The 14,269-nt window shown below is 42.8% G+C and overlaps 1 protein-coding gene across 1 annotated transcript in view; it reads left to right on the top strand.

The window, feature by feature from the left end:
* The window catches only part of UVRAG (UV radiation resistance associated), a 361,815-nt gene extending 355,451 nt beyond the window's left edge, over positions 1 to 6,364 (top strand). Inside the window, 1 exon segment of the mRNA XM_060104362.1 lies at positions 4,467 to 6,364. Coding sequence (XP_059960345.1) covers positions 4,467 to 5,169 — 703 coding nt within the window. The 3' untranslated portion in view covers positions 5,170 to 6,364.
* Positions 6,365 to 14,269: the final 7,905 nt, after the last annotated feature.

Here is a 14,269-nt window from a genome sequence, read left to right as displayed (position 1 = left end):
TTCAATGGAGTAGCCATTTAAAATTGTTTACCAAGAGGTTTGAATAACTTCCAACAACAGGATACAGAATTGTATATATATATACTGCAAACACAGCTTTCATTTTGTTTTTTGTTTGTTTGGTTTTGTGTCTTTTTTAAATTAAACACACATATATAAAATCAAAGTCTGAAAGGAAAATATCCAAATAGTGGTTATTTGATGGGTAATAGGCATTTGAGTGATTTTTATTTTTTAATATGGTTTATATTTTTTAGTTTTCCAGGGAGTATAAATTATTATAATAATTAAAAATGCATGTGTGTTTGTATATATTTTAATGCAGTCATTCAACACTTGAGCTGTTTAGACCTCAGCTATCTTAAAAATTTGGAACATTGCTAAGATTCTGGAAGTAATAAAAAATTAATTCTGAGCAGCCAAAACTAATGTTACAAAACTCATATAATAAAGCATATTATGCCCAGGATATCTGCTGGTCCATCACTCAAATCCTGTTTACTCTTGCTTTGCACACAATTCTCAAGACATCTACTTTACAAGAACACAGCAAATTAGAAGCAAATGTCAAAAAAGGAGAAGTGCTCGCAGGCAAGAGCACTGACTCGGCCACACGTGACAGCCTGACAGTGAGAGAGGACACAGAAAAGCCTGAGTGCAGACGTGAGAACTCGGACTCAGATCCCAGATTCAGAAACACGCCCCTGAAAGGCCCATAGTCTCTCTACTATGTCATAGTTAGTAAGACATGTTAATACTGATGGCCCAAAGTTATCAAGAAAACACTTTTTTTTTTTTTTTTTTTTTTGCGGTATGCGGGCCTCTCACTGTTGTGGCCTCTCCCGTTGCGGAGCACAGGCTCAGCGGCCATGGCTCACGGGCCCAGCCGCTCCGCAGCATGTGGGATCCTCCCGGACCGAGGCACGAACCCGTGTCCCCCGCATCGGCAGGCGGACTCTCAACCACTGTACCACCAGGGAAGCCCCCAAAAAATACAGTTTTTAATTGGAAAATGAATAGATACATGTATATGTATAACTGAATCACTTTGCTGTACACCTGAAACTATCACAACATTGTTAACCAACTATACTTCAATATAAAATAAAAAGTTTTAAAAAAAATTTTAAATAAAAAAAGGGAAAATACCTTTCTTGTTCAACTTACTCTTTTTAAGATTACAAGAAAGACTAACAAAAATTTTTGAAATGTTTCATGGCACATAGCTGCAAATGGGAAAAAAAGACAGTGTGTGATTGTAGGGTAAACGTTAGATATGTCGACTTCCTTATTTGTCTCCGTAATACCTCATCTTCTTACCGTTCTTAAGAGGGATTGTTTTACTGTTACTTAGGTTTTCTAAATTGTATTTGATACTGTCATTACCTGGGTTCTCATAAAAATCCAGGAAAACTGGGTAAGATCCCAGGATCAGGATGTCAGCAAATGCCAAAGTCTCCATCTCACAAAAGCCTTTGAATCCACGCATCGAAATAGGAGTAACATCATCAAGGACCTACTGTTGATGCACAGGGAGCTCTAATCAATACTCTGTAATGACCTATATAGGAAAGGAATCTGAAAAAGAATGGATATATGTGTATGTACAACTGAATCGCTTTGCTGTACACCTGAAACTAACACAACATTGTAAATCAACTATACTCCAATATAAAAATTTAAAAATTAAATTTAGGGCCTCCCTGGTGGCGCAGTGGTTGAGAGTCCGCCTGCCGATGCAGGGGATACGGGTTCGTGCCCCGGTCTGGGAGGATCCCATATGCCGCGGAGCGGCTGGGCCCGTGAGCCATGGCCGCTGGGCCTGCGCATCCGGAGCCTGTGCTCCGCAACGGGAGAGGCCACAACAGTGAGAGGCCCGCATACCGCAAAAAAAAAATTAAATTAAAAAAAAATAGGGGTAACACCCCAGACCCAGAGCTTAGCTATAGGTTGGGCGGGTTAAATGAGAAGGCCTGTATAATGGCATTTAGCTTGGTGTCTGTCATATCATTGGCACTTAGCAAATGTTAGTTGAATTTGAACATGATTTTCCCACATGGGATGCAAATGGCTATGTGGGCTCTGGAGTCAGATGTGAGTTCTGCAACCTTGAACAAATCACATAACCCTCCTACCTGCCTACCTTTTTCACAGGGCGGATGTGAGAGTTCAACATTATTGATGCTCAAGAAAATGGTAGTTCCCTGCCTATCGTAGCTGCAGGGGAGGGATGTCATACTTTATTACTTTTCTGTTGTGCAAAGTTGAGGAGAGCTTTCAGGGAGTCTCAAAATCAAAGAGGACTACAAAAAACCCTTTCTTGTGTTGTAAGCACTGCTTGTTGTGCCCTGACCTGTTTCTCATGCCCTTTTATCCGCCCACCTGGAGCCCAGCAGAGGGAAGCAGAGCAGGGTCCCCTGGGGTGGGAAGGTGGGTGGCAGCAGGGAGGGTGTCAAGTCATCCACCCTTCATAGCCATAAGTGGTTAAGCACCTGGCCTGTGGTCACGTGCCAGCAATATCACCTTCAGTGTTCCGGGCGGGTTTACCTGGTGCTTCCCACCCCTCATGGGCTGTGGTGGCAGCTCAAAGCGTGGCCTGTCTGCCCAGAATAGACTGTCTGTGGGTGGTACTGATGCTGTTTTGGTTTGATTACCTAGGGGCCCTGCAGAATCGTGTAGAGAGGGACACTTGTCAGCAAGTAGCAGTGAAAACAAGAAGGTTGGCCAAAATGTGCAGCTTACCCCATTACTGTGAGTTTTGACAACATATTAACTGAAAACCTAGATTAAGGCCAACAAGTTTTGCTCTGTTTAGTTTTTCTTGAGAACTAAAAACAGTAATTTACTAGTCTACTTGCCTGGTTCTGTGTGTGCCCCAGTGAGCGCCCCTAATTAGGAAATCGCTCTTGGCACCAACACTCATAGCCAATCAAGGGAGCCCGATGGGCACATGGATTAGAAGAAGCCTTTTGGTTGCCTTTCCTCAAGAAGCTTGACGAACCTTTGCTTAGCCCACAGGGATAGTCGAGCATCAGGAGAGATCTGAGAGGAGAGGGGGCAGGAGCTGGCTTAAGGGTTTGGGGCTGTGGACACAGGTAGAAGGGACCCGAGATCCTTTCTTCTTTCTCATGCACTTACCGTGACTGTAATTTGAAAATGTATTAATTCAATAATTGTGGGTGTCTTTCTACTGCAAGATTGGAAGCTCCTCAGAGGGACGGCCAGCATGTCTTACATCTGTTTCCCCTCCTCAAGGCCTGGCACATGTAGCAGCTATTTGTTGGATAGGTATAGTTTTAAGTCTAACCTCTGCTCCCGCCTGGTACTTGCCTTTTTTGCAAGCCACTTCTCTGTTTGTGTTTCCTCATCTGAAGAACACAAGTCAGATGGATCTTGTGTTTGCACCTCCCTCTGTCTCTGGACCCAGTTTGTTCGTATAGTTTTATTGAAGCTGACTAGCGTCAGCCAAGTATGATGTCTAGAACTGTGATTAGTACTCCAGGGGTGGCTTCACTAGCATAGTTTATAAAGTGACTATCATTTCCAGAGTCTGGATACTCTATTTCCATTAACTAATTATTATTTATTATTTCAGACTTAAGAGTAATAATGTATACCCTGCTTTCTTGATGGGGTTTTTGTGAGGACCACGTGAAATGATGTATATGAAATAACTTCAGAAACTATAATGCTTTGGGTAGCCAAACAGTGATTATTATTGCTGGCCCAAAAGTATCTTCCTGAGAAGTAACTCAAGTTTGAAGGAAGGTACTGAAGACCAAGTATTGTAAAGTGTGTGTGACTAGCGTTATAAAGGAGAGGTCATTTCCCAAGTTAATTTTTCGTTAAACACACACACACACACACACACATACACACACACACACATCTCCTTGGTCCTCTCTCTGCCACTTATGTAATGCAAGGCAGTTAGCATTTGGGTATTGGAAAAGCTATTGATCATTGAGTTATGAGTCATGGGGTTTTAGTCCAGCCTCACCCCTGCCTCACTGAGGTTATCATGGGCAAGTCATTGAAGTTCTCTGTCAAATGAGGATACCTGCTTTATGAAGGTAAAACAAGACTTGAATATTAAAAACAAGAATAAGAAATTGGTAGCCCTGCAGACATAGGAAGTTGATCACATCCTCATATACTTTTCTTTACAGATCCAATCCCTGCAGTTGCCTCGACTCCTCCCCATATGACATTGTCTCTACCCCCCGCCCTACCCTCTGCATATATTTCAGTATATCTTGTATCCTTCTTGAAGGAAGCTCCCAATGCTGACCTCAGAATACTTTATGTTGCATTTTGTATTTGGACACTAAAATTAGTACTAAGGTTGAGTATTATCAATTTGTATTCTCTCAAACCTAAGTATGTTATTTCCTATCTGTGGATCCAGAAGGTTTAAGCTGAGTTCTGAAGTTGAAAGTAACTTCTCATTTTTGTTTGTCTTCTAGCGACAGACATCACACCTCCAGTGCAATCCCTGTTCCAAAGAGACAAAGCTCCATATTTGGGGGTGTAGATGTAGGCTTCTCTGGGGGGATGCCTTCACCAGACAAAGGACACCGGAAACGGGCCAGCTCAGAGAATGAGAGACTCCAGTACAAAACCCCTCCCCCCAGTTACAGCTCAGCATTAGCCCAGCCTGTGACCACCGTCCCCTCCACGGGAGAATCTGAGAGAAAGACAACATCTCTGTCTTCCTCCTTGGACACCTCCTTGGACTTCTCCAAAGAAAACAAGAAAAAAGGGGTAGATCTGAGTGACAGCTTCCACGGAGGCCATGTGAGTGTGAACACTAGCCAGGAACAGGGACAAGCCCTCCTGGAGCCTCCAGCCACAGTCAATGGCACCCTCCTGCCCAGCGAGCAGGCTGGCTCCTCCAGCGCCCAGCTTCCAGGGGGGTTCCACCCGGTCTCCGAAGCCGAGCTCTGCTGTACCGTGGAGCAAGCAGAAGAGATCATCGGGATGGAGGCCACAGGCTTCACCTCAGGCGATCAGCTGGAAGCATTTAACTGCATCCCCGTGGACAATGCTGTGGCAGTGGAGTGTGACGAACAAGTTCTGGGCGAATTTGAAGAGTTCTCCCGAAGGATCTATGCACTGAACGAAAATGTATCCAGCTTCCGCCGGCCACGCAGGAGTTCTGATAAGTGAAGCAAGCGGACAGACGGTAGGACCAGGATAGAGTCACTGCTTGAAATGAGGATAAAGCTGCACTGGTTACCCTTTGTAATAATTATGACACAAAATGAATATTAATGGAGGATATTCCTCAGAAAAATAGACTTTGTGAATCAAGGAGGGACTCAGGATCATTGTGTATCAGTGGGCCAAAGTTTGATTTTGCTTGCAAGATTTGCTTTTCAGGCCTGACAATTATTTTAAGGCAGAAGTCTAGCTCTAATCACCTCATAGGCATTTGACTGCTTTTTTATTTACACTTCTGTGTTATCCTCAGAGGGAAGATGATAATATATAAATAATATAATGAATTTGTCTTTAGTTTCTTATAAGCATTTGCCCTCACCATAGTTTATGAAACTTTGGGAAAATTGAATATTCAGTAAAAGGTCTCCGACATCCACTGAAGGATCTTTGGCCATCCATTAAGTTGATGAGTAAGAAGCACAACGGTCTCCTTATACCCAGGTGCACCTGCCCCTGCCCCTGCTCCCAGACTCCACGGTCAACCTAGCTGTCGCCCCATCTGCACAGTAGATACCTTGTGCATCCTGATGACTGGGGACATCACATTTGCTGGTTCTTTAATGAAGTTGCCATTACCTTCCACCTCTTCCAGTCAACCGTACCCTTGATGCAGCCCTCAGATTATAGGAAAGACCTCACCTCTGGTGGATCCCAGGGGATCCTCAAGGACCCCTGAGGTTACTACAGTCAGATGGCATCCAGTTCCCTCTGGGGGCCAAAGTTATGTGGGCAGAGGCTGTTGTCAAAAGCTGGGTGTGCTTTCTGGCAACACACTCACCATATAGAAATCCCTATATGTAAACCCCATGTTAATTTATTAAATTTCAGTTGGAAAGGAAGGCATTGTATATGATGAAATATGTGTAGAGTCAGGCTGTCCAGTGTGCAAACTGCAAGGCAGTTGAGGTAGTTAGATTAAGAGACTAGATGAGGCATAGAATACTATCGGTATGTGTGCAATTGCATAAATATTAAATTATGTTTTTGAAGTACATTTTCATTCCTGGAGCTCAGATATCATTTGCTATTGCTATATACTTTATATACCCAAGGACATCGCCTCAGGGTTGCAAGCTCTTTAAGGAAATTTTATGCTTATATCCATGTATTGTATACAAGAATAAAAATTGAGTTGACTTCACTCAACCTGATTTTTTTTTCCCCAGCTTTGAAATTCCTCTTGAACCTACATCTCCATACGTTACATCGTGACAGCGCTAGCCTGAACAAAACCTGTGGCTGTATCTAAGCTAATGCCATTGACTCCATGTGAGTTTACATGTTGTGTATAGCAACACACCGTCACAGGCGTACTCTGCAGTAGCTCATTTGTCCTCCATAACAACTTAACTCATAGGTTTCATAATCATTTTCATATTTTGTCCAAGCATTCCTGGGCTCAATTATAAATATAGCTACACTGTTAAATGGAATAGTTATTTTTCATGTAAAGAACTCACAATATCATTGTATGACAGACAGACCCAACCTGCAAGCAATTAAAAGCTTTAACTTGATCTGAAGAAATCCAGCTTATTCCTCTAAACAGGTGGAACTACTCCAAACCTGGAGCAGAAGCCATCTGTAGAGTCACAGCTTCTTTGCAGAGTACTGTCATTCATTTTGGAGTCAGTAAGGGTGGAGCTAGACATGATCTTGGATGTACATCAGACTGGGCTGTGGGGTCCTCCAGTGAAGTAACATCTACCCCCCACCAAGCCCAAAAAAAAGGTTTTGAAGGACTATATTAGTATTGAACAGTGGAAGGTGAATCACATGTGACGTGTGATTCTTCAGATATGGGAGAGACCTTTAAACTTCGTGTGAAACTCAAAGACAAGATGCATTCAATGCAGGTCCTCCAGCCCGGCTTCTGGCATCACCAAGCAGAGGGACCATGTACAGGTGCACCCATAGTTACAGTGTTCATCTCAGATTCCACACAGCCAGATAGAGCCTGCAGCTCTGGGTTCCATCTGTCAGTCTCCCATTTGTGGACTCCCTGATTCTGGGGTTCACAGCTTTTGACCCACACAGCATGGAACCCCACCATTGAATGTGATCTGGTAGGCCAGAACTGATCGATAGTTACCTACACATTTGCCTGATCCACAGTGTGTCCAGTGATGTTGTGCCTCAAAACACCACTTAGGTTTCAGTTTATTTAGTTTAGGTTTTGGGTTTTCACTGAGTTTGTTTGATATCTGCAGTTTCTGCCAAACTTGGGTAGATCCTACAGCATTACATTCTCCAGGAATAACTCTGACATTTCCCAAAGCTGCAGAATTCATTTTGCCTCTGTTTAAAGTGGCCAAGGCCAAATATGGGATGAGGTATTATCTCCTACTAATCTTTGTAATTTTTGCTTTGAGAATATAAGTTGAAATGAAAACTCACTACTATCCATTTCTGAACTGCTAAGAGCCCTTTCAGTTTTCATGTAGCTGAGACACTTTTACAGCCGGCAAATGTTATCAGATGAATATTTGCTTGTGTTTTCTCTCTCCACTTCCCCTTACCCACTTTAAAAATTCCAGAGATTTTTCCCCCCCAGAATATTAGTTTTGGAAGATTGTATCCAGCTATATTTTTTTAGCAGTTCTAATAGTGCCCATTTATCCTGACCTAACCAGTTATTTAAATAATTTTTTAAACCACCACCAATAATAAATGGCATGTGAAACTGATCTGTTGGTAATTGGAAGAAAACTCAGCATCTGTATTTATAAAATAAAATTGATTAGTATTTATTTTGAGAGTAAAAGTGTATGTTACTTCCCTGCTATGTTTGAGTCCTGTCTTCTTCACTGTTTTGAATTTCATACTAAAGCTGAGTTAACTATGAAAACCTCATTCTTAAACAGTCAGCCAGCCATTCCGCATTTACTGAGCTAGCTCTCTCCCTCTTTGCAAGGGACTGGACTAAACAAGGTTATACAAAGATTAATAACCTTGACCTCTGCCACATTCTCCAGTTGTGGGGGGAAGGGTGGCATAAGTATATTAACAATTAAGTATAATTCAGTGTGATAAATTCTATGATGGAGAAATGTATAGCCATGCTACAGAATTCAGAGAAAGCTATTCTGCTTGAAGGATCAGGAAAAGGTCGTGGAGGTAATACAGATGAAACATGTATAAGATTTCACATTACAGATGGAGGGAACAGCATGGGCAAAGCCCAGAGGCAAGGCAGGGCCGCATGCGTGTTTGCAAAATTGCAAGGAGTTTGCTGTGCTTGGGCCCTGAATGGATGTGAAGAAAGGTGAGAGGAGAAATTGAATTACAGGCCCATGGGGAAGGACTTAAAATGCCAGGGGAAGAGATTTGGATGCATGCAGTGGGCGACCGATCGGTACCCTTTCCAGACTTTAAAGCAGAAGAGTAACTTGGTTAGATGTGAATTATGACTAGCAGCCAAGTTGAGGCTGGACTCTAGTGATACTCTTCTTTATCTTCTTCTGTACTATTTTGTTTAGAAAAAAAAGCCTCTCTGAAAAAGAGGTTCATCCTTGTGTCCTTAATGGTTTCAGGGTAAATACTGAATAATGAACTGGGTTTTTACTGTGTGATACAAAGGGCAGCCAGCATCTATTCTTTAGAAGCTAGATTCCGAATGCCCCAATTCAGCCACTTTGAAGTTATGACCCTGCTCAAGTCATTAAACCCTTAAGGACCCCTCATTTCTTAATCTGTAAAGAATTGGAGAGAACTCTGCCCTTGCCATTACGTTTGTATGGGGCCTACACCATCAATGTTGGTTCCCTTTTGTCCTGTGGCAGGCTGCTGCCTAGTGACAGAAAGGATGCCTGAGACTCGTTATCACCATTTCTTGTTCTAGCACTTGGGCATGGCCACTTAACCCCTCCGAATCTGGCTCCTAATCTGTCACGTAGGGATGATACCTCACACCGATCAGAATGGCCATCAAAAAGTCTACAAACAATAAATGCTGGAAAGTGTGGAGAAAAGGGAATCCTCCTACACTGTTGGTGGGAATGTAAATTGGTACAACCATTATGGAGAACACTATAGAGGCTCCTTAAAAAACTAAAAATAGAACTACCATATGATCCAGCAATCCCACTCCTGGGCATATATCTGGAGAAAACCATAATTCGAAAAGATCCATGCACCCCGATATTCATAGCAGCACTATTTACAATAGCCAAGACATGGAAGCAACCTAAATGTCCATTGACAGATGAATGGATAAAGAAGATGTGGTACTTATATACAATGGAATATTACTCAGCCATAAAAAAAAGAATGAAATAATGCCATATGTGGCAACATAGATGGAACTAGAGATTATCGTACTAAGTGAAGTAAGTCAGACAAATATGATATTGCTTACAGGTGGAATCTAAAAAATGATACAAATGATGTTATTTACAAAACAGAGTCACAGATGCAGAAAACAAACTTATGGTTATGGAGGGAAAAGGGGGGAGGGATAAATTGGGAGATTGGGATTGACGTATACACACTACTATATATAAAATAGATAACTAACAAGGACCTACTGTATAGCATAGGGAACTCTACTCAGTACTCTTTAGTGACCTATATGGGAAAAGAATCTAAAAAAGAGTAAATGTATGTATGTATTTGTATAACTGATTCACTTTACAGCAGAAACAACAAACACAACATTGTAAATCAACTATACTCCAATAAATTTTAAAAAATTAAAAAGTAGGGGTGATACCCACATCTCTCCCCACCCCACCCCCAACCCCGCCCTGGGGTCAGATAGAGTGTAAGAAGTGATAAATATTTTTATGAAACACTTAATGATCTTTACAAAGCACCATGCACATTGGGAGGAGTTAGTCATTCAACAAGGATTTCTTGCATTGTATACATCAGGCTTTGAAACGGAGGTCTCCATTCGGTACACATTGAGAATGTGTCAGGGCTGAAACTGCTCTTTTGAAAAACAGCTTTAAACAAATGTAAAGTGTTTCGAGGTGTTTTGGTGGGTGGCATGGACAGTGTTGAGACATGGTCCATAAGCCTAATTAGCTTAATTTTTATGGTTTTTTTTTTTTTAACACTTGGCAGATAAGTTTATTTAGGCCACCTTATCCATACATATTCTCTCACACAGCTTCTGGCTGCCTTGCTGAACGCTGAACTAATGCCCAGAGCTCTTAATTTTGCTCAAAATAGATAGAAGCTTTCTTTTTTTTTTTTTCTTTTCCCCTTGGCGCATCTAACCATGGTTTTGTAGGTAGACAGCTCAGCCTTGTGGATTTTAAATGAATTAAAAAATACATGTCTATAAAATAATTCCACACTTTTTTAGAGACTGGCGATGTCAGCAGTCCAGAAAAAGCATGGTCATGAATCTCGATAAAAATGAAAAAGACAGCCAGTTGGAGAAATAGCTATAGTCAGCCAAGCCCAAGCCCAGAACTACAAGGGGGAGAGTGGTAGGCTCAGATCCTTTTTTTTTTTTTTTTTTTTGTGTGTGTGTGGTATGTGGTCCTCTCACTGTTGTGGCCTCTCGCGTTGCGGAGCACAGGCTCCAGACGCGCAGGCTCAGCGGCCATGGCTCACGGGCCCAGCCGCTCCACGGCATGTGGGATCTTCCCGGACCAGGGCAGGAACCTGTGTCCCCTGCATCGGCAAGGGGACTCTCAACCACTGCGCCACCAGGGAAGCCCTCAGATCTTTTTGGTTTTGTACAGACCACAAGTCTAATGAACTTCCTTTCTCTCAGTCCCCATTAAAGTACAAGCAGCAAATTAGAAAGGAATCAAGGTTGGGAGTAGACAGAAATAGTGGATAACCTGACTCAAAGAAGCAGATACAAACAGGCAGGAAGGAAGCAGTCTGGGCATCTTGAGTGAGAAGCCCTCGGCCCCGTAGAGCAGCCAGTCAGAGGGATTCAGATCCCAGCCCCACCGCTCACTGGCTGTGCGGCCCAGGCAAGGCGCTTGACTTCTGAGCCCACATGCTCCTCTGAAAAGTGGTCAGCCCCTTGCTCAGGTTTTCCCTTGCTCCTGGACAGAGACTTCTCTTGCCCTAGGAGCAAATTAGTATTCATTCTTCAAAACCCATCTCAGATTGCCTTGGGGTCCAGAGCATGGCAGGAAAGGAGAAGACCCCCACCTGTCACTCTCTACCTGTTGTGAATAACTTGGGGCTAAATCATTTCACACAGCCTGCTTCTAGTCAGGGTTTTATATGTAGCAAAACAGCTACTACCCTGCCATCTACTCAAGATCCTCGAAGCAGTGGTTGTAAAATATATCACAAAAATTAACAAAACAGCTAGCTTAAGATAACTCAGCTTAAATGATTTTACTGTTTCTAAATAGCCCTCAGTCATCAGAAAAAGGATAAATTCATTTTAGTTTGATAGGAAAATGCATAAAATATTTTAAGGGAGTATATTATTCAAAATGGTTAAAATAAGTTGATACTTTAAGGGATAAACTTGTTCTCTCAAAAATTTACTTGCAAAAAAGTTTTTAATTCACTTTGAGGGAATACCTTATTCCTCAAAGAAACCAGAATCACTGTGTCTTGCTCTTTGAGTTTTACTGTGTTGTGGAGACCCCCAGGCTACTTTACATGCAGATGGTCTGTGAGCTTTCACTCATGAAAGGTGAGGTCTGTCTCCAAGCTTGCAGGCCACGGGGCCAGGCCCTTTGCTCCCAGAAACCTGCCAGTTGCCTTGACTTCTCTGCCCAGGGCACAGGCCAGGGCAGAAAGGGCGACCTTGGGGGGACCGGGGGAGGGCAGGCATTTAATTGGCCTTTTGAAGGAGATTCCTGAGGTTTAGAGGCGAGAACTGGTGGCTGCGCAGGGTTGGCCATGGCTGGGGTTGCCACCTGGATTGCAGTCACCTCCTCCCTGGCTCCCTTCAGCCACCTTCTTGCCCTCCAACCCATTCTGCATACTGCAAACCCAGTGACCTGTCCTACACACAGCTCTAACCCTCTAGGAACTGTTAAATAAAGGAAAAAAATCAGACACACACTAGTTAACCAAATCGTTGATGAGGGGAAGTTTCTCTTATAGAAATATTTCAAGTAAAATAAAATTCAGGAGGGATAATAGAATTAGACTGTCACCACTTTGCCATTCTAATGAATCTAATGCATCTAAGACAATGATCATCAGTGGCTGCTAATATCACAACAAGAGAGAAAACTAGACATTTTATGCCTCCTGATGAAAAAACACAACACCGATGAAGAATTCTTGGCAAAAGTTTGACCCTAAGTATGATCAAACCTCTATCTGTGGTGTCCAATACAATAGATGCTGACCGTGTATGGCTATTTAGTTGAAAAGTGGCTCGTTCAAATTGAGATGCGCTAAGAGTGTGAAATACACACTGAATTTCAGAGACTTAGTACAAAAATAGAATGTAAATTTATATTAAGAATTTTTGTATTGCTCACATGTTGGAATAATACTTTGGATATGTGAAATTAAGTAAAATATGTTATAATTAATTTCATTAGTTTCTTTTACTTCTTAAGATGTGACTACTAGAAATTTTAAATTGCATGTGTGACTTGCATTTGTGGCTCACACTATATTACTATTGGTCAGAACAGCTCTGGATCTAACTACTAGGAAAATCAGAGGACAAGTGAGCATGTTAACACCTGGAACATGCAATCAGCAAAATCTAGACAGTGGGAAACTCTATAGGACAAAGAACTTGGTTTCCTCAATACGTATATTGCAAGAAAAAACTGAAAGAAGGAGGGGAACCTGTTAAAAAGAGACACAAGACTTCCCTGGTGGCCCAGTGGGTAAAACTCTGTGCTCCCAGTGCAGGGGGCCCGGGTTTGACCCCTGGTCGGGGAACTAGATTCCACATGCAGGCCGCAACTAAGAGTCCGCACACCACAACTAAGAAGATCCCACGTGCCACAACTAAGACCCAGCGCCTAGATAAATAATTTTTTTTTAAAAAAAGAGATGCAGTAGTCATCAATGAATCCCATTATGGACCTTGTTTGGTTCCTGTAAATCAAACAACCTTAAAATAAAGGCATAATCAAAATGTAAACGCTGACTAAATATTTGATTGTATTAACGATTTTTTTTTTTAGATCTGATAATAGTAATAGTAAAAAATACTGTAACAGTTTTTTGAAAAGTCTGTATCTCTTAGAGGTGCATATGAAACATTTACATATGAAGTGCATTTGTCTGGGATTGGGGTGGGGTATGCAGTGGGGTATAGATGAAACAAGATTGGCCATGGGTGATGGGTGATGGGTAACTGGAGGTCACCCTGTTGCCTCTAGCCCACACCCTACCCTCCAGCCAGGTGGATGCTTGTCATTCCCAGAATGCCCCTACTCCTGCATGCCCCAGGGCCATTGCCCCCATGGCAAACGGCAAACCAAACCACTGTTCCTCCTATAAGCCAGAGTTCAGCCATTCTCCTTTCCTCTTTGAAGTCCTCCCTGCCATCTTCACCAGTCTCCATCCCCACCTCCACTGTGAAACAGGTAGGCCTCCTTCCTTTGGGATCCTCCCACCACCTGTGTGTGCTCCCACAGCGGCCCTTACATTTTCTCTAAGTGTCTGTTTCCCTGTCTGTCACCTTCAGCAGGCTGTGAGCTCCCAGAGGGCGGGCACCCTGTTGTAAGGCGCAACTAGTGCTCAGGAAAGATTGCTAGACCAGTGTGCTGAGTGTCTGTTTCACAAATGAAGCAGTTGAGGCCCAGAGAAGTCAGTGTCATAGCCAAGTTCCCAGAGCTAAAACTTGACAAGAGCTAGGACTTGAAACCAGAAGCTTCGAGTCCTTTCTCTACATTCCAGCTGAGCTGCAGGCCACAGTTCCCTGCATGCATTCATTCATTTAGCATTGATTGGGCGCCCCCTATTGACTGGCCCTGGTGGAACAAATCATGGGGCAGTGCTATGAAGGAAAACCACAGGCGACCAACCATGGGAATCTGACATGGGGGAGCCTCTTTGCCCTGGGATCTCTGGCAAGCCTCCTTGGGGAAGTGAGATTTAAACAGATTTGAAGCTATAGAGAGCCCATTCCAGGCCAAGGGGA

The sequence above is a fragment of the Mesoplodon densirostris genome, chromosome 7, assembly GCF_025265405.1.
Source record: "Mesoplodon densirostris isolate mMesDen1 chromosome 7, mMesDen1 primary haplotype, whole genome shotgun sequence".
Taxonomy (NCBI): domain Eukaryota; kingdom Metazoa; phylum Chordata; class Mammalia; order Artiodactyla; family Ziphiidae; genus Mesoplodon; species Mesoplodon densirostris.
This window is presented reverse-complemented; position numbering and strand designations above follow the sequence as displayed.